The sequence below is a fragment of the Nothobranchius furzeri genome, chromosome 4 (assembly GCF_043380555.1).
Source record: "Nothobranchius furzeri strain GRZ-AD chromosome 4, NfurGRZ-RIMD1, whole genome shotgun sequence".
NCBI lineage: Eukaryota > Metazoa > Chordata > Actinopteri > Cyprinodontiformes > Nothobranchiidae > Nothobranchius > Nothobranchius furzeri.
Window position 1 is genome coordinate 16,663,347 of NC_091744.1, and position 21,067 is coordinate 16,684,413.

The following is a 21,067-nucleotide window of genomic DNA, read 5'->3' on the forward strand; positions in this document are numbered from 1 at the left end:
TGAAAACGGTTGCAGCTATCTCAGAGATGTAGAAAATAAAATTCAATAGATACCAGTTCAAGAATTTTCTTTCCAGTATTTTCTTTGGCCTCTGAAACTGAAAGAACAGGCTGAACTATTGAAAGCAGAAACATTTCCCATCATTAGGATCTCAACTTTGTGTATTTCCATAAAAGGATAGGCAGTTTTGCTTGCTTTTAGCGCCCCCTAGTGTCCATTATTAATTCACTGTGGTTATACTGAAAATAAAACTTATTTCCTTGCTTTGAGTTTGTCTTTTGAGCACCTTAATCTAACTGCTGAAATGTCTCCCAACATTTATTATTTTCTAGAGGAACAATTAAACAAATCAGCTGTGTTCAGGATCAATAACACGCAGAACTGTTGGAAGCAGACTCCAGCTCCACCGTATTAGCTCCACTCCACAGTTGCAAGTGCGGTACTCTGGCCACAGGGGTTTGAGTGACATTTCATTAACCCTGTAAAGGGTCATTTTAGAACATATTGGCTCAAGAAAAATATTTAAAAACATGAAAAAGTTGTATATGTCCCTTTAAGTGCAACATTATGAGTTCCAGCTTGTTGCCTTGTTCAGGTTTGTTCAACAGGACAGGCCAAATTTTTCAGCTGTTCACTTCCAGTCTTCCCGATCAGCGAAGGACCCAGTGTCTGGTACCGACTAGGGATGCACCGATGGATCGGCATTTGATCCCAATCGACCGATGGCGCCCCTATCGGTTTTGGTCGGAGTTTTCAAAATAGATCAAAGCAGACCGATCAGCAGACCATTTTAGATTAGGTTACATTTCCTTTATTCCCAGATTATGTAGTTTGTAGCACTCATTATAATGTTGTAGAAAATTTCTGGCCAATCCACGTGATCGGTATCGGTGATCAGCATTCTTTGATATCGGTATCGGTGATCGGCAGAAAAAACCTGATCGTGCATCCCTAGTACCGACACTTGGTAAAAGCCCGTTTCAAAAGAGGCTGCCTCTGAATTTGGACACAGCTGCTTGTTATGCTAGCTAATGGTTAATATGTGCAGCACAGTTACACGTCCATGTGGAACTCGGTACACATCCGTACCAAACCGAACATTCCATACCAAAAAATCTGAATACCCTGTACCTTTACACCTAGTTATTCCATAGGAAAATGATCTGTTTGACAATTTTCTTTATGCTAATTTTGATTCAACAACAAGCTGGATCTTCTTGTCTCCCTTACCATTTTTTTTTCTATAACAGATTTTTTTTAACAAACAGTGGAAGAAACATCAAAGGCGCGTTCTGACTACCAAGGCTGCAAATTTATTTAAACAATATACATTTTGTTGAGCACTTAGGCTTCACAGAGCCTAAGATGGTCTGTTATGGCTTCTTTGCCCAAGAAGAAGTCCAAAGTCCTCTGATGGACAGTTGGGTTCAACCAACGGAGACGAAGAAGACAAGCAGCAATTTTGAATGAGAAGTGACATAATGGAGAAGAGTGGAAGCAGCGATTAGATCAATGAAAGGCAGGAAAAAACAAGACGTGACTGAACCAAAAGTGGAGAGGATAAATGGACCCAAAACACATCAGGCTTTTAAGTCTGCTTGTAAATAATCTCTGAAAAGAATCAAGGCTCCACATGGTGCTTTAACTAAGCCATAAAAGAGTAATTACACAAAAACATATAATGATAAAATCTGTCCTAAACAATGGGTCTCTGACACCAATCCAAATGCTCTGAATCTAATTTAAATTAGTGGAAATTCCAACTTTTGCTATTCCATTTCAACTCAGAATTTATTTACTTTAGTTTATCTTATTTTTTCTATTACGCCACCATTGGGCAGGTAAGGTTGTTTAAAATCAGAGGAGGAGGCGCAGAAGTAAAGCCACCTCTCCACAGGAGCTCACTGTAACAATTATGAGCGTCATTATTGTTCAAATGACAAGAGGAATATAAATATTGGGTTTATAGACCCCCTGCCCAAAATAATTTGCGTTTGGTTGATGACTTTTCCTCATTCCAACTACATCTCTTTACTTCATGTGCAGATCCTCACCCAGGAGGACTGGAACGCGGTGCTTTACAACGGCATGGCCTCCACCACACCCCTGGCTGCCCTCTACTTTGTGGCCCTCATGACGTTTGGAAACTACGTCCTCTTCAACCTGCTTGTGGCCATTTTGGTCGAGGGCTTTCAGGCTGAAGTAAGTGCAAACATGCAGTTTGATCTGAGCTTCTCGGAGAACCCTGCAGAGAAAACGAGTCTAATTGTGCTCTTGTTGTTCTGTTGATACCAATGCTTCTTACGAGAGAGTAATCTCCACCTTCCTGCCTGCGTGGTTTCTTTATCCATCACTCTTTCCTCTCCACCTCCCTCCCTTCCCTGTCTTCCTCTGTCTGTCTTTCTCGCTGACATGCACGCACGCTTATAATACTCTCCAGGGTAGGAAAAGTGTTTGATATCGCTCGCCATTCACAGCTGGTGAGCTTTTGTTGTTTGGTTTCTATCTTTTATCTCCAGCATCAGGGAACACTTGCTCTCCATCACACACACACACGCACGCACGCACACACACACACACACGCACGCACGCACGCACGCACGCACGCACGCACGCACACACACACACACACACACACACACACACACACACACACACACACACACATAGATACCCTTTGCCAAAGCTGTCTGCTTCTATCTTTCTGGCGTGAATTTTAATTAAATTCAGTAAAGCTTTATTGGCGTGTCTACAGGAGATCGCTGCCAAAGCAACACACATAACTCAACCAGCGAACACAGGAGATTCCCTCCACCCGCCTGTCTCCCACTCTTTGTTTCTTAATCATTCCCTCCCTACTTCCTCCCATTTTCCACATTTAAAACGGTCAACAGTGTGTGTTAAAAAGGGGAAGTGATGATGGGCGTAACGACTCTGATGATAGGGGATCATCCTGGGTCTTTATGTTTCAGGGAGATGCCAACAAATCTGAAGCTGATGATGAAAGACAATCGCTCTGCTTCCAGGATGAGGAGAAGCTGAGAGAGCTCTACGCTGCAGGTACAGTGAAAAAACTACATTATGTAATAAAATTAAATGCTACTTTTCCATGTTTTTTTTTTTTGAAAAATTCAATGAAAGATCCACTTTTAAGGCAGTCTGTTGTGTAAGCAAATAACATTTATGATTTTACAGATTTTAGTAAAACCTTACTTTTTTTTGGTGATTACTAGGATTACTATACACAGTTGCCTTCTTTTGTCCTCCCAAATAACTCACCAGGGATTTTTTGGTCACCTAGCAAATTCTTTAAAAGTCCTGAAAATGGGATTTGACTAGGTAGGATTCACTAAACATGCTTATTTTAGGTTTACACATACTACATGTGATATCTGTTTATCATTTTGAAAAAATACAGTTATGATTTTATAAATTTTAGTTGGATCTTATGCCATTTTTTATCTGGTGTGTACAAGGGCCAATAGTTTTTTTGAGTGTACAGGGCGGTTTTAGGCTTTAAATTGTGGAGATTTTTCAACAGCTTCAGTCAGTCGAGTGAAATGTTCTCAGTGTGGTGAGGACACATGAACTGTTCATAACAGTCATGGTTTTACACCATTTGATGCCTTTATTGTAATGGATGGTACTATATTGTACAATAATTTATCATATCTGAAACCACATGGAAATATAATCAATAATAACATAAATTTGTGTTGTTGTCTTGTAAAAATCATTACAAGCAGGGGTCATTTTAGAGAAATGCACATAGAGGTTCTGCAGCTGAACGATATTAATGACACAAGGGCTGTCTGTGTGAGCCATAGACATGAATACATAGACGACCCATTGGTTGCTGTGTGTGACAGCATCCCCACCATATTGGATGGGTCTCCTCACTCCAAAGTTAACACAGAGTGAGCAGCAATGCCTGTTTTTTGTGCAGTCTACAGTTTCAACAACCAGTGTACTATAGAAAACAGACTGTTCGCTTTTTCAGCCAACCTGTTGGGATTTAATTTAGTTTAATTATATCTATACTTTGAATATAATGACATACCATTTGTCTGATTTTGTGAAAAAGATGATAAAATATGTTTTTAGTTGGGTAAGCACCATCGTCAGTAGAAATAAATGCAGTGGGGGTGAATGGAGACCCATCTAGCTCGTCTACATATATGATGTCTGTGGTGTGAGTGATTAGCCTTTCTTTCTCTTTTTCTTCTTCTTCTGACTGAAACTTTAAACAGAGTAACACAAAACTAATTATATCTAAAAGCTAATTAATTCAGGGCATAAATATAATAGCCCATGTTCGCTTATATCCATTTATGACAATTCCATTTAGTTTTATTAACCATTGTGCTAGAGAAATCTCTTAAGCAATTGTTTTTTGATTTCTGGAAATCATCTCAAAACCCTCTTTGTAGTTGTTTGTGAGCCACGGAGTCATGACCCCACTATGGATACCACTGCTCTATGCTCCATGCTGCAGATGTCTATATAGAATACCATTTTGGTAAAAATTGAACATAAAACAAGTCTTTTTTATAACTGTAGTAGTGAAACTGCCAACTTCAGAAGGACAGAATTACATTTTGGTATTTTCTCTGCTGATTTTTAACATTTTCAGATTGATGCTAAAAAAAAACCATTGAAAGAAAACATTGGTTTTAAAGCATTTACCTATAAAATGCAACCACCTGGTCTTCCAAAGCCAGAAACAAATTAAAGGTGACTAAAAGGTGAAACTATAATGGTATGTGCCATCTCATGCAAGTTAAAGAGAAGTAAACGGACACAAAGACCTAAACTGCAGAATATCTATATTTTAAAGCGTAATAAAGAAATTATTCATTTTAAACAAACCCTTCTGTGTGTTTGTTTGCAGAACTCAAGATCCAAGCCATGATGCTCACCCCCAACGGTCTCCTGAACCCAAAAGCCTCCATGCCTGCAGCTCCTCCACTGCTGCCACTCTTCACACACACTGCAGCCACACCCATCATAAACTCCAACCAGTCCCGCCGGGCGAACGGTGCCTCCACGGACATCAGCAGCCTAGAGCAGAGGTCACCGGTGAGCCGCCAACACGTTGTGCGTTTACGTGTGTTATTAGGAAATTAACTAAATGTAATAAAGCTGATTTACAGAAGCAGCAGCAAAGAATCTAATTATGAAAAGGAAATAGCTCCAGCCGAGCTCTGCTGTAAGAATGATTAGAAAAATCAATTTGTGAACGGATTTACAGGAATAACAGACAGTTATTTTATCCTGTTAGATAAAACAGAAAGCAGAAAGTGTGGGATGACTTCGAGAGTTTTCGTTGTTAGAGAAGCTTTAGCTTCCACTAGAACCAACACTTTGTGTTCTCAAACATTAGGAAGTAAACCAAATGCATTTGTGTCATAAAAAAATTGGCAACTTGGAATGTTTGGATACTTGTTATCTCATCACGAGGACCTCCTGTTGGTTACCAGCAGCTGCTGACTGAGTCAGTTAGCTCATCAGGTTTTTAGTGGTATTGTGAAGTGAATATTTTTTCTTCTCATCCGGTTTTCTCACTGTTAAAAATAGTAGTTGTTATTTATTTATTTATTCCAACTTGTCTGCTAACTGAGTGATGAGGTGTCACAAATGCTGGCCTCATCTTGACTCGTTTACAGCAGTCGTCCCCGACCTTTTCCACATCGCAGACTCATTTTGTACAACTTTTCCATGAACCAGAGTAGGGTGGCAGGAGTCATGCACTCAGAATGAAACACATTAACATGCCTAACATTAAAATTTAATTTACACATATAACACACATTTAATTGTTTAGTAATATATTTTCGTTGTAGCACATTGTGATAGAAGTAATTGTGTTTTTATAACACATCGTGTAGACTCATGCACATAAACCCGCGTTTTAGTCGTTCTTTGAAAAAAATATATTATATTTTAATCATTTTTGCTTGGACATTTGTAGTCTTATAGGAATACTATGCAACTTTTTTCTAATTTTTTAATTATTTTCTTCAGCCAATATGTGCTTAAATGACCCTTAACAGGGTTAATGAAAGGCCACCCAGCCCCTATCGCGCCTGTGGTCAGAATAGTCTGCACTGCAGTCTGCTTCCAGCAAGTTTCCTGCATGCTTTAGATCAGGGGTGTCGAACTCAAATTCACACTGGGCCAAAATGAAAAACTGGGATGAAGTCGCGGGCCAAACTCAATATTTTTTTAAAGGTGACGGTAAATGTGCACATTTTCCTTTATCTACAGATATGAACGGTTGAACCTTTTAATTTGGAAACAAACTTATATTTGCAGTAACACTGAATGTGGAATAACCAAATTACACACGAGCAAGTCAATTTTAAATAAAGTACTCATCAGTGGTATTTGTTACTTATGTCTCAATTTAGTTTAAATATTTGTATTCCTTAAAATCTGCATATATTCAGCCTTTCTTCTTTTGAATCTTTTAAGTGTTTCTATTTTATGTTTTCATGTTTATTTTTTATTTTATTCTCCTTTGTTGCTCCTGTAATGTATGTTATTGCTGCTGTGACACCAAGCTTTACCCACTGAGGGACAATAAATGGATTTTCTATTTTATTTCTATTCTATTCTTCTATCTGTAATCTTTCCTGTTTTATAATAGGTGAAATCTTTCACAGGCCAACATAAATAAAAAATAGTAATTCTCTTAAATGAAAATGCAATATCTCACCTATTAACTTTCATGCTTTGGAGCAGAAAATTCAATTCAATTCAATTCAAGTTTATTTATATAGCGCCGAATCACGACAAGAGTCGTCTCAAGGCACTTCACATAATAAACATTCCAATTCAGGTCAGTTCATTAAGCCAATCAGAAAAAATGTTTCCTATATAAGGAACCCAGCAAATTGCATCAAGTCACTGACGAGTGTCAGTGACTATACAGCAATCCTCATACTAAGCAAGCATAAAGCGACAGTGGAGAGGAAAACTCCCTTTTAACAGGAAGAAACCTCCAGAGAATCCTGGCTCAGTATAAGCAGCCATCCTCCACGACTCACTGGGGATAGAGAAGGTTAATAAAACCAAAATAATTCAATCCCAGTTTTTTCCACTCTGATTTCCTGTGATGCTCACCTGTTCCAGCCAGACCTGCATCTGTGGGGTTGGGCGCTGAGCTGAGGAAGGAGTTCATCAGTTAGAAACAGTTGCTCACACAGGTTTGTGCTGCTGGACATGGAGAGCATCTGGACCACGCATTTGTGTCGGGGAGGGGGATAAAAGCTGCAGCAGCCACAGAGTCATACTGACTTGAGCGTGTCGCTAAACTGGAGCTGGAGGAGTGTTTTCAGTTTGTCCGAGGCAGAGGAGGTAACGCTGCAGACGCTAATGCTAGTGTAAGTGGGTGATGGGTTGTGCGCATGTGCCGTTAACCTTGAACTGTCGGACTGGAGGGTGGAGCCACTAGACTCTCTGTGTAGACCTTCATTCGTTCGCAGGCTGCTGTGGTGTTAACAAGTGAAGCTTCCAAATAAACGGAGACGTGTTCCTGTACTCCAAAGGTATTTTTCACCTATCTCTTATTTGTCCTGAGACCATGAGCTCGAACCTCTACAGCTCCTTGTCCTTGGTGGCAGCGGTGTTTGGCGACGTTTACCCCCAGGACTTGGCTAGTGAGAAGGCTATGCAGGACCATGTTCGGAGGCTCTTTTACCGGTGTGGACGAGGACAAGCAGAGCCCAGTTTGGACTGAGGATGTGTGTAACATCAAAGTGGAGCTGCCCGCGCCATTTTGTGGCGACGGTCGTAAACTCTTCGCTACTTGGATTAAACTGTTTGAGGCTGCCGTTCGCGCCCAAACCCGAGGAGCAGGAAGACGGAGCTACACCGCCACTTTGGCTGCTCTTTTGCCCACTAGACTGGACGGGGCCGCTTTCCTTTTGTGGGACAGCCTCCCTGCAGCTACGCAAGGTGACTTTGACCGTGTTAAAGAGAAGTTAAATGAGGCATTTGGACAGAAACAGTTCATCTTGTACTTTCAGACCTGTGTTTCTGCTCGGCCTAGGCTGGCTAATGAGAGTTTGGAGATATATGCGGCTGATATTTCGAGGCTTGTCACGGAGGCTTTTCCTGAGTATGACGCCGGGGCACAAAATGGAGAAAAGTTTAGGCGTTTTCTCGCCGGTCTGGACCCAGGCCTCCGTGCTAAATGTCACGAACAGGGGGCTACTGATCTAGACAAGGCCCTGATTATTGCTGGACTTTGTGAGCGGGCTAGGCTGGCCTTGGTCGGACGGACGCAGACCGTCAACTTCTCCTCAAATGGCCCAGTGACGGTGGCTGCACTTTCTCCTGCTGGGACCGCTGAGAGGGGCCGTGATAATAAGGACACAGAGATTCTCCTTGGTGCTGTGGAGCGTTTAACTGCAAGGATGGACAAATTACAAATGGATGTGACAGATATGAAGGCGCAAAGCCGCGGTGTGGAGGATGACAGACAGGCTTGTCTGTCAGACTATGGAGCATATATGGACCCGCGTCTTCCGTGCTCGTGCGACTGTGGTGGAGATGGCTGCCGATCCGCTACTAGGGCACACCAGCCGGAGTTTCATGGAAGGGGGCGTCTTCCCGAGGAGGACGTTCAGATGGACGCGACGAGGAATGGCTTGCTCCTTCACGGGGATCCAATGGAGGTTCACCAGATGATCCTGCAAACCGCCTGGGAAGCAGGAGCCCCCAGAGACCATGCCCCAGTGAGGGACCACAGTGGAGGAGGAATGTGAGCTTTCTATCCCCTTCTCGGCGTTCACCTTCTCCTTATCCAGCTGAACGGAACCAGAGAAACTACCGATAACTGGTGTTGAGACCCGGACACCAGTTTCTCCCGCTGAGGGTCACAGTGGACGCTCATCAGTTGTGGCTGATGCCGCTTCGACGGACTGCAGACCGATGGGTCAGTCCAAACATACATCCTATGTAAAAGGACTGATTGAGGGGGTGGATGTTGCTGTTCTACTTGACTCTGGTTCAAATGTTTCACTGATTTCGGAAGACTTCAAGACGTCGATCACTGCCTTACGCAAATGTGTACTTGGTGCTGACTACACATTTGCTCATACTGTGAATGGACAATCTTGGACACACTTGGAACAATGACCATTTCAATCTGTTTGAGTGAGGTTTACGTAGAACAGACTGTGCATATTGTCAGGGGGGCTACACAAAAAGTTCTTTTGGGTCTTGATTTCATGCTTGCATATCAGGCTGTCCTAGGTGTGGCCTGGGGGTTTGTTCGCCTCAAAGGGATAGACATTCCTCTGTTACATGCTGTGGACTTTATCCCAAAATGTTGCAATATAACCACATCTACAGATGTCATTGTTCCGCCATACTGTGAAATGGTTGTTCCCGTGCAGGTGGAACCCCCTAGGACCACGGCTCCACACCTTGACCCCTACATTGGGTACCTTGAGCCAGAGGCCCGTGACAGTGTGGAGTTTGTGGTTGCGCATACAGTGGCGCCTGTAAAGGATGGGCTCACTGTTGTGCGGCTGCTTAATCCAACTAAGCATGAACTACACATGCACACTGGGTCACACTTAGGGGTTCTTTACCAGGTTGACAAATGTGATGTTTTTGAACCTGTGGACTGTGTGGACTCCGGTCACCAGCAAATAACCTTACCTGACCTGTCTGACTGCCCCTTGTCTGACACCCATAAAGAACAGCTTCATGCTGTGTTGTATAAACATCAAGAAGTTGTCCGTCCTGGACGTGGTTTTTCCAAAGGTGAGGGCATGATCAAACACAGGATTAATACCAGCAACCACCCCCAGTTAAGCAACGAGCGTATCGTACCTCCCCAGACAAGCGTAAGGAGATGGACAGACAGGTGCAGCAGCTTTTGGCTGACGGTGTCATTGAGGAAAGTTGTAGTCCATGGTCCTCTCCCCTGGTGCTGGATAGGAAAAAGGATAATAAATGGAGGTTCTGTGTAGACTACAGGGGCCTAAATGCCGTTACAGTGAAGGATTTCCACCCCCTCCCCCGGGTGGATGACACTTTGGATGCTCTAGCGGGGGCCACATGGTTCAGTACATTAGATCTTGCAGATGGCTACTGGCAAGTTGAGGTAGCTGAGGAAGACCGTGAAAAGACTGCCTTCACTACTGGACAAGCGGGTGATGGGTTTTGCGCATGTGCCGTTAACCTTGAACTGTCGGACTGGAGGGTGGAGTCACTAGACTCTCTGTGTAGACCTTCATTCGTTCGCAGGCTGCTGTGGTGTTAACAAGTGAAGCTTCCAAATCAACAGAGACGTGTTCCCGTACTCCAAAGGTATTTTTTGCCTATCTCTTATTTGTCCTGAGACCACGAGCTCGAACATCTACAGCTCGCCCGTTACACTAGTAGCATGGACGATAAGGACTGTAAAGACTCACCAGTTTTTCTCCTTGAAGCATCAACATGTTCCATCTTTGTTGAAACACCTTCCTTCTGCATCAATCTTTCTCTTCCTGGACATTTTGGGATGATGTGTAGACGGTTATTTTCACTTGTTTCATTAATTAAACATGGAAGTGGATACACTGTGACCTAGTGGCGAGTCACTGCATTGGGAACACAATCACCATGCATTATGGGAAATGTAGTTTATAGCCAATGTGCTATTTGAAGCAACATAAGCTGTTTTTATAGGACCAGAGCGTTTGCAAAACGGGATTTGCTGTGGCTCCTTGGGGAGGATAAAGGTCGTTTATAAGATCAGACCGTGGTGGTAATGTGGCGCAATCGTGGCAATTTTATAAAAGATTAGGTGATGGTGGCATAAAGGGGGTAAGGGGCGTTCTCTGTGCTGCCACAGACATCCGTTTATCTTGGACAGAACTTGCTTTTTATTGCGATTGAAGCCGTGATCGTTAAGTTTTTTTAACAAGCAGCTCCTAAAGGTGTCTGTCCGCATCAGTCCCTGTGCAGTCTCTGGTGATCTGAGCTTCAGCTCTAACAGAGAGGCTCATGGAGCGCTGCGGTGCTCCAGTTTGCCATCTCAGCTGATTTTGTTCAAAAAGCAAACCTTATTGCCCGTGTTTACTTTTATTTTCAGTAAATTTGCCAGCCGGAGCTCAGCAATAACTCCCCACGTCATCATGACACCTGCCTCTGTTGTGCCAGGGCGCATACGACAGACCATTACGGCAATATTACTACCAAGCAAGGCGGAATGAATGTCGCAAAATTTGCGCGCCATGCCGGCATGGCGCGTTTATACAGACATGCCATTGCGGTAATATTATGCCGATTTGTCAGCATGGTGTGTCTTGTAAAAAGGGCTATGGACTTATTTTAAGACACTTGAATCTCTCGCGGGCCACATAAAATGATGTGGTGGGCATCATCTGACCCACGGGCCTTGTGTCTGACACGTGTTTTAGATGATAAACACAGCTGATTTGTTTTATTTGATGATGAATCGCTCCTGTAGACACTATTGAAGGCTGAGGAGATGTTTCAGCTGTTAGATTAGGGTGTTAAAAAGATGAACGCACAGCGACAAAATAAGTTTTGCTTTTGGTTCTATAAATGCACACTAGGGGGTGCTAAAGCAAGCCATCTGGGCATGTAGAAGAGTAAAGAACAGAATAGAATAGAACATTTCTTTACTGACCCTCGGTGAATAAATTTTGGTGTTTCAGCAGCAATTAAATTCACAGTAGGAGCAAAGTAGAATAAAATATAACAAATAAGAAAAAAATAACGTACATTAAACTAAAATATGCAAGAAAAAAAAGATTATATTCAATTGATCACTTTAAAAATATTTAAAAAAAATCTATGTAGAGAAACTAACAGAATATTTACACATTTAAATGTGTTAAAACAACATATTTTTACAATTTTCCACTTTTTTTCTTAAACATTATTTATTGATATATATATAGATTTAAAAACTCTCCAGCTTATTAAGTGTTCTGTAATAATATAAATATGCAGAAATGAACAGAACCTTGCACTGAGCACCTTTCTACTTTCCAGAATTAGACCATTTAATTCCAGCCAGTTTTACTTTAAACAACTATGTAAATGATGGGAATTATTCATCCACATTTTTTCACGTTTCTGAATGACCAAAGAGCCTGGACTGAGATATTTAAAGAGACAGACATGAGGAGCACAATATTCCGCTTATTACATTTTATTATCCAAGGAACAGTAGCTCTAAACTCAATACTGTTGTCTTCTCAGTCTCTGTGGGACAGTGGTCCAGAGAGCCGTCGCTCCAGCTGGACCAGCATCAGCCGAGCCCCCAGCCTCCACAGGAGGAGCCAGTCAGGAGAGATGGAATCTCTGCTGTCAGACCCCAGCAGCAGGGAGCATTCTCTGGACCAGTCGGACCACCTGCAGGTGCCCACGCTCCTCTCACCTGACTGCAACGGCACCACATTTCACCTACCAGACCACAGCTCTGGTGAGGCTGCACTGACAACGTTTTATCACGACGACCAGGAGGAGGAGGAGATAGAGGAGGTGAGAGGTTAAAGGATTTTGGATGAATGCTGACTGTAACATCTGGTTGTCTCATTCTAGCTTTTACTTATTAATACTTGGTTTTGAGGATAAAAGTACTGTAACAATAGTCATTTATTGAATCTACAGTCTGAAATAGTAAAAAAATAAAAGTTTTTAAATGATCATGCATTTTAGTTTCTCATCTTACTTTTTTCAGAGTTTAGCCAAGAAGCTGAAGAAGATTCTGGAGCCATATGAGCCTCAGTGGTGCAGAGAGCATGAAGAGTGGTCCCTCTACCTGTTTGCTCCACATAATGAGTAAACACACACACACACACACACACACACACACACACACACACACACGCACGCACGCACGCACGCACACACACACACACACACACACACACACACACACAGAAACGTACACTTTTACATGGATGAAGTTATTGTGCTTCATTCTTGTGTGTCTCTGCAGGTTCAGGCTGTGGTGTCAGAAGGTCATAAGTCACAAACTGTTCGATTACATCGTGCTGCTTTTTATTTTTCTGAACTGCATCACGATAGCGCTGGAGAGGCCTGATATACATCCAAGAAGCATGGTAACAAAAACACACTTTTCTTGTTGTTGGTTTGTTGATATGACAATTATATCTTATTAGCAGCTTTTTATTGGTTATAATTTAGCTTGAAACTGTTTTTTTCTTGCTCTTAATCAAGATATGACACTAAGTCATCAAAATCTCAGAAGGCTCAGTGTTATGTTTACAGATCCATACGTTTCAATTTTTGAGCTACAAACATTCAGTCATGTGCCGACACATTGAGTAGTCCCTTATTTCTTTATATTTTGATTCTAAAAGGACCCATGAGACATTCATGCACTAAAGGGGGAAATATTATGACTTAATTTCTTAAATGATTATAGTTCTATGGTCGATACAAAACATGTTCATGAAGTTCTTTGCTCTAAATCCCTCTCACATGAAGCAATCTCAGCAGTTGTCTTCTGGACAATTTCAGTATCTTCCAGAATGAGTTGTGTCAGGGCTCTGTCACTTTAAGAAAGCAAACGGGATCCCACACATCCCCTGCTCATGCGGCTATAAGCTAAGAAGCTCTGATACCTGGAAGGGACTTGGAGTAGAGAAGTGCTTTCGTTCTAATTTCCCCATTTGTGACATCACAAACGGGGACTTGCTGAAACAGTGTGTTTTAGGCACATAATTCCTAAAACCAAGCACAGACAGAAAATGGTTAGATGTTTTTTTTAATGTTTGAAGTGTTCATAGAAACATATGTCCCCTTTAAAAATTCCTAACAAGGCAAGAGATGAACCGCTGATTTGTTGACACATGAACTCATTCACTGCCAGCCGTTTCCTGATCAGTAAAACCCTTCACTGCCAGCATTTTTCAGCATTTTCACAGTTTTTTTAAGAGTCACAGACTGTTGCCTTCTATGATTATGTCAATGCCAAAACTACCAAAACAAAGGGTAGACCCACCTCTTACATCAGGAAGAATCCGCGTGTTTCGAGCGTTATCCGTTCTTTCTTAATCCATTGTCGAATTGTGATTGGCAGAAGCTTTTCCGGTTTGTGTCTCACTTTTGTTACAGCAGCGGCTCAAAACCATCGCCTAACACATGGTTGTTCTGCTTCCTGATCACGTGACATGTGACGTACACGAATGAAGATCAGCTTTAGAGCTGGAATGTTTGTTCTCACGGTGCGGGGGCTTGCTCTGACGCCGACATAGTAAAAAACATGCAAATGACGACTTTAGTCGTCAATGGCAGTGAATGAGTTAAAAGGAGTTACTTTGGTTGTTTTGGGTATTTGATTACTATTCACGCACATTGCTGCAGCAGCCTTTCACATAGACACATCAAAAAATAAATAAACAACACTATTTGACACATAAAATGGATTTTCTGCTTCAACAAGGTGGTTCCCAAACAACTACTAGCTGAAAATTTGACCATCAACTACAGCATGATCCGTTGTGGACTTTTTAAACCTTGACATGCCTTCTTTTGCCCTCCACTTGTCAACTTTTTAAGTGCACACTGTGAAAAACGCTGTCATGACCACGCACAGCACGAGAACTGGACATAAAATCAGCCAAACAGCAACTCACAGAAAACCCTGACACACAGACTACAAAAGTGCTTGGCTTTTTGGAAGATTATAAAGAATTTACAACTGAATCAATATATTTCTCAGTTCTCTGGGAGAATATGCTCCGATCCTAATTTTTTTCTCTCTCATACTGCACACAACAGTTCTGTGTAAGATGCACAGTTTTAATTCCATGCTGTCGTTCTTTTTTAAAACACAGAAACTGTTCCGTTACCTGTTTTTTCACTACGTTTCGTCTGCGGCTGCAAACTTCCTCAGGCTGACGCTGATGGTGGCGCGTCACTTCCTTCTTCGTTTATCCGCAGGCAGCAGAGGACGTTGTCGCCCTCTGCTGCCCGCTCTCCCCTCTCCGACGATGCAGTCCCATGCGTGGTCCAACGATTAAACTCCATCTTCCCTGTTCATGGTCCCACATCCACGTCTCCTTATCTCGATTGCTTCTTTTATCCATCTTTTGTATTTCTGTTGTTCGGTGTTTATGATCCTTGTGTTGTCCCAGTCCATTATATGCTCTTCTCTTGTGCAGTGATCTGTTATGGCTGACTTCTTTATTGTGCTTTCTGCTTCTTCTTTTTCTGCTCTTGTGTGTTTTCGACTTGTTTCTTTCTCACACTCCTTTCTATGTTCTGTTGTTCGTGTGTTGAGTTGGCGTCCGGTTTCTCCTATGTATGTTTTATTGCAGAGTTTGCATGGGATTTCGTAAACGACTCCACATTTAAGTCCAGCTGATATTTTGTCTTTTGGGTGTACTAGTCTGTTTCTAACTGTTGTGTATGGTTTTGTTGGTGTGTTTATGTTGTGTTTTTTCATTGTTGCTCTTATTTTTTCCGTTATGCCTCTGATGTATGGTAGGGTTATCACTGGTTTTGGTTCTTGTCTTTCTGGGTTTCTGGTTCTTTGCTTAGGTTGTTCTTTGCTTTCTGTTGTTGTTTGTTGTTTTCCTTTGTTTATTGCCCATGTCGGGTATCCGCAGGTCTTTAAAGCGTGTTGTATGTGTTTGTCCTCTTGTTTACGGTCTCTTTCTTCTGTTATTATGTTTGCTCGGTGATATAATGTTCTGATTACTGACATTTTGTGTATGGTGGGGTGTTCTGATGTCCATAATAAATATTGGTCTGTGTGCGTTGGTTTCCTGTATGTGTTTATGTTTAGGGTCCCGTCGGTCTGCCTGCTTATTTTCATGTCCATAAATGCTATACTGCCTTCTGTTTCTGACTCATAAGTGAACTTTATGCTGCCTGTGTCGTCCATGTTATTCAAGTGTTGTGTTAGTGTTTCTGTTTGTCCTTTTGGTATGATTTCCAGTAAGTCGTCTACGTAGCGTTTCCATCGTTTTATTTTGCAGTTTGGGGGGGGGCAGTGGCTATGGCTTTTGCTCTAGGTCTTCCATGAAAAACTCGCACAGGGTGTCTGATAACGGCCTACCCATGGCGAAGCCTTTCAGTTGTTTGTATATTGTGTTATCGTATACAAACGTAGACGAAACATAGCGAAAAAACAGATAACGGAACCGTTTCTGTGTTTTAAAAAAGAACGACAGCATGGAATTAGAACCAAGACACAGCAAGAACACACCTAAGATGCACAGTTTTAGCTCTTGTCTCTCCAGGGAACAGTTGCTTCTGACGGAGCAGCTCACTGGTCAATGTAAAGATTTCCAAAGAAGCTGCTTCGTCTTAGAACGCAACTCAAGAATTGTTTTAATTCAGAGAAATGGGAAAACATTTGGGTGGACTGAAGGCTGCACTTTTTAAGAAATAAACATTGAATATTTTAGGCTAATATTTTATACATAAATTGTGCAGAAAGGCCAGACAGCTGCAGATTCAAAAATCTGCAAGCGACTAATTCCCAAAGCATCATGCAGAGGTTTGAATGTACCTACTTGTGTTTTTTAAATGTAAACAACAAAATCAATATGCTACCCCTTCCTTGCTCTATTCCTTGTTTGTCTTGTGGCTAGAGTTGTTTTGGCTGATAAATCTCTCTAACCACAGGAAACAACACAATGGGTTTAGTGCTATTTGTTAGGGAGTTGGAACACACAAAACATCTGATATGAATGTGAGCAAAGCAGGCACCAATTATGCTGCTTCTCTCTTAAGGTTATGTAACCCCTGACTCTGATGTCAAGTTTTCACGTATTAATCATCTCTTGTTGCCCACACAATTATGTGGTGCCCCAGAGACCTTGCAGGGACGAGCATGACTCCAAAGCCTCGTGCATCAAAGTGGAAATCTGCCTTCACACTCACTCTTTCCCTGTAAACTCTTTCATGTACCAGTTTGTGTAGTAAAACCTTCATTCTAGCTGTGGCCCCATCGATCCTAGTATTGACTGAACTAATACCAACGCCGACATTAGCATTGATCACTACTAGCATGATGGGATTGCTATTTCAGCTTCAGTTTCTCTCCTTCACACCTGGTGCGCCGCTACTTTTCCATTTAAAGCAGACGTGTCTGTGCAAACACCAAATGCTTTCGCAGCTCGCCTGCTCACTTCGCCCCTCCTCTGCTGAGCAGAGCTCTGTTGTGTGCCGTCACGTAACTCGCCGAGAACACACAAACACATGTTGGCTGCAGAGAGCGATGACAGTCTGAGACAAAGAGAGAGGGGAATCACGTGGAGCTAATTTACCACCTTTAATAAAAACATTGCCTATGTGCAAAGGTAGGCTATTTGCTGCTGTAGACACCTCACCTATGTATGTAAACAGGCAAATTCCGTTTTGCAGAAGGAGTCCTTTTAGGGAGGTAAAGGATGTTGAAATGTGGAGTGTGGGATGTTTTTCTAGAGCATTTTTTGCCGTGTTGCTCAAAAGGCTCTTCACATACTGATGGCAACCAGTAAAGGAAATGTTTTTTTTTTTTTTTTTTTTTTCACAAAAATTAAGTGTTAATCACGTCTGAAATGAACAATCCTGGAAAAAGTCATCCAATCATGTTGAACGTCTCGTTCTTCATGATTGGATCATAACCCTTCCATAAAACTGCTCCTCTCAATGTGTCTACCCCTCATATGTACAGGAAACGCTCGTTCTCGGTGGAGCAGCTGAACAGGAAGCTTGCTTAGGCGCCTAGTGTCACGGACCGAATGTCCCTTTCTGTTTGTGGATTTCATTTAAGGACTTGTTTTACATGCTCTGTTCAGAGGTTCTGTTCTTGTTGGGAAATGTTTAGGTGACGGAGCTAAGTGTGTGTGTGTGCCATCGACATAGAAATGCCGACGCCGCCATGAGCAGGCAGAAAAGACAGAGTTCTGTTCTGGAAGTTTCTACTTGTTAGTGGTGGGGTTTCCCCAGATCGTTGGTGGCGCTGAGCTGTTGAGATTTCGAAGTTAGAATTCTATAAATGCTAGCCCACTAAATTAGAGCAGCCAATCAGGAAGCAAAGCCAGCAAGCCAGCCACTTCCATGCGACTCGGACTCGGAGGAGGTTCCATGCAGAGTTGGTTCTGGAAGTTTTGACCTGAACTGCAGCACAGCTAGCCCAGTCGACAGAGATGTGTGTCTAATGCTCGCATGTGTGTGTGTGTGTGTGTGTGTGTGTGTGTGTGTGTGTGTGTGTGTGTGTGCGTGCGTGTGTGTGTGTGTGTCACAAGCCGTATACTATTTTCTGCAACTATCAGATTCTGTGACGCTAGAGGGGAGCCGTAAGAAAGGGATTGAACCTTTATTTATTAATTTTTTTGTACCTTGATTGGACAGATCAACACAATGTTATATTCCTTTTCTCAGAACTATATCCATTTTATGAATTTCAATATTTAAACACTCATTGTATAAACTATCATATGTTGTATAAAATATTTACAATTACCCTTTAATGCAAAACTGATAGCAGACACATATTAACAGATTAGTGTTTACATAAACAATATATATACTTAAAATACTAAAAATACTTGATCTGAGATGTTAAAATAACAGCTAACAAATCTGGTCAGAACTAAAGTCAATGTCTCCAAACCAAAGTTGTTCAGAGATCTGTCTGCAGATACCTGAACTATTGCTTCAGTCACTAAAGGTGTGGTTCTGTAGAAAAACAGAAATGGAGAGGTAGGCACCAAAGTTGACCCTAAAACACCCTGATGCAGTTATCTGTAGAGTGGAAAACTAACTGGAATGGAGGAAGATGAAGACTTAACAAAATAAAACAGGAAGGAGTCTTTAATAAAATGCGAAACATAAATAATTATCACAAAAATGATTAAAAATAAACTATTTTTTCTTGGAATTTTTCCTTTAGAAAACTGAAAACTGGAAAAGTGTTTGGTCTCCAGAGAGGTCCTTCTGGTATACATAGAAGTCTCTGAACTCTAATGACAGGAGCTTTGGCGTTCCTTTTAAAATATCCTTTAGAGTTGGACACACTTCATCATCCTCAACCAGAGGAAAGGAGATAATGTCCACAGTGCTGTGAGACAGCCAGCGGTGCTTAAATTCCCTGTTTCACTGAGCCATGTTAACAGAGAGTCATGTGGATGATTACAGAGACCAGAGGGAGACGGTCTTTTGTGTGAAACAGCACCATGAGAGAACAAGAGGGGAAGCAGCAGACACCTTCAGTCGTAAATTTCTGGATCTGTGAAACTGTTTAATTGCAACAGATCAACATTAGGTTTAGATTGGATCTTTCTGGCACTGCAGCTGTCCTTTCAAATGTGTTGTTCAGGTCATTTAAAGTTTGGCTGTGTTCTGAGCAGATAGCATCACACCAGCAGCAGAATTATATCAGTTTGGAGAAAAAAGTTCTTAAGATGACTTAAATCCACAACTACAGAATACGCCCTGTTTCCTGCTAATTCACTAAATAGCGTTAGCTGTGCGCTGCTAAAACATCCTGTATAATCTGGCTCATATTGCCGTTAACTTCCTTGGAAAAGGAGCACATTTTGAAGCAGAATGTGCTCATTTTAGGTCTCTAATTGTTGTTCCTTGTCGGACCTTTTGTCAGCAGAAAGCATTCAGCATGCTTGATGGAAGCACTCCCGTTGATACTAGTGACATAAATTACAGCTGCATCATGCAAAAGTAACGGTGTTCATAAATACTTAAAACAGTGTTTGCTGAAGCGTGTAGGACATTTATTTTTGTTTTAGTGGGGGTCTTGACCGGGTCAAGCAGCTATTGTTAGCTAGGTTCCACCAGGAGAAATTATCCCTGATTCTTGTCTGCTGCAGGTAAGATGCTGACTCAATTACTTAAAATAATATTACTTAAAATCCTCAAACAATTTCTTTCCCGGCTCTTGGAGAGTACAGGTGCTGGCCAGTAAATTAGAATATCATCAAAAGGTTGAAAATATTTCAGTAATTCCATTCAAAACGTGAAACTTGTACATTATATTCATGCAATGCACACAGACCAATGTATTTCCAATGTTCATTACATTTAAATTTGATATTCATAAGTGACAACTAATGAAAACTCCAAATTTGGTATCTCAAAAAATTAGAATATTCTGAAAAGGCTGAATATAGAAGACACCTGCTGCCACTCTAATCAGCTGATTTACTCAAAACACCTGCAAAGGCCTTTAAAAGGTCCCTCAGTCTTGTTTTGAAGGCACCACAATCATGGGGAAGACTTCTGACTTAACAGCTGTCCAAAAGACAATCATTGACACCTTGCACAAGGAGGGCAAGACACAAAAGGTGATTGCTAAAGAAGCTGGCTGTTCGCAGAGCTCTGTGTCCAAGCACATTAACAGACAGGCGAAGGGACGGAAAAAATGTGGTAGGAAAAAGTGTACAAGCTCTAGGGATAACCGCACCCTGCAGAGAATTGTGACGACAAACCCATTCAAAAATGTGGGGGAGATCCACAAAGAGTGGACTGCAGCTGGAGTCAGCGCTTCAAGAACCACCACGAGGAGACTCATGAAAGACATGGGATTCAGGTGTCGCATTCCGTGTGTCAAGCCACTCTTGAACAAGAAACAGCGCAAGAAGCGTCTCGCCTGGGCCAAGGACAAAAAGGACTGGACTGATGCTGAGTGGTCCAAAGTTATGTTTTCTGATGAAAGCAAGTTCTGCATTTCCTTTGGAAATCAAGGACCCAGAGTCTGGAGGAAGAGCGGAGAAGCACAGAATCCACGTTGCATGAGGTCCAGTGTAAAGTTTCCACCGTCAGTGATGGTGTGGGGTGCCATGTCATCTGCCGGTGTTGGCCCACTCTGTTTCCTGAGGTCCAGGGTCAATGCAGCCGTCTACCAGGAAGTTTTAGAGCACTTCATGCTTCCTGCTGCTGACCAACTTTATGGGGATGCAGACTTCACCTTTCAACAGGACTTGGCACCTGCACACAGTGCCAAAACCACCAGCACCTGGTTCAAGGACCATGGTATCCCTGTCCTTGATTGGCCAGCAAACTCGCCTGACCTTAACCCCATAGAAAATCTATGGGGTATTGTGAAGCGGAGGAT

The 21,067-nt window shown here is 42.1% G+C and overlaps 1 protein-coding gene across 1 annotated transcript in view; it reads left to right on the top strand.

Annotated features, from left to right (window-relative positions):
- Nucleotides 1-21,067, top strand: part of LOC107388593 (voltage-dependent T-type calcium channel subunit alpha-1H) — a 126,363-nt gene that overhangs the window by 59,252 nt on the left and 46,044 nt on the right. The window contains exons 14-19 of the mRNA XM_070550132.1: nt 2,047-2,202; nt 2,973-3,060; nt 4,892-5,079; nt 12,232-12,513; nt 12,713-12,813; nt 12,974-13,097. Of these exons, the coding sequence (XP_070406233.1) occupies nt 2,047-2,202; nt 2,973-3,060; nt 4,892-5,079; nt 12,232-12,513; nt 12,713-12,813; nt 12,974-13,097 (939 nt within the window). The remainder of the gene's footprint in view (nt 1-2,046; nt 2,203-2,972; nt 3,061-4,891; nt 5,080-12,231; nt 12,514-12,712; nt 12,814-12,973; nt 13,098-21,067) is intronic.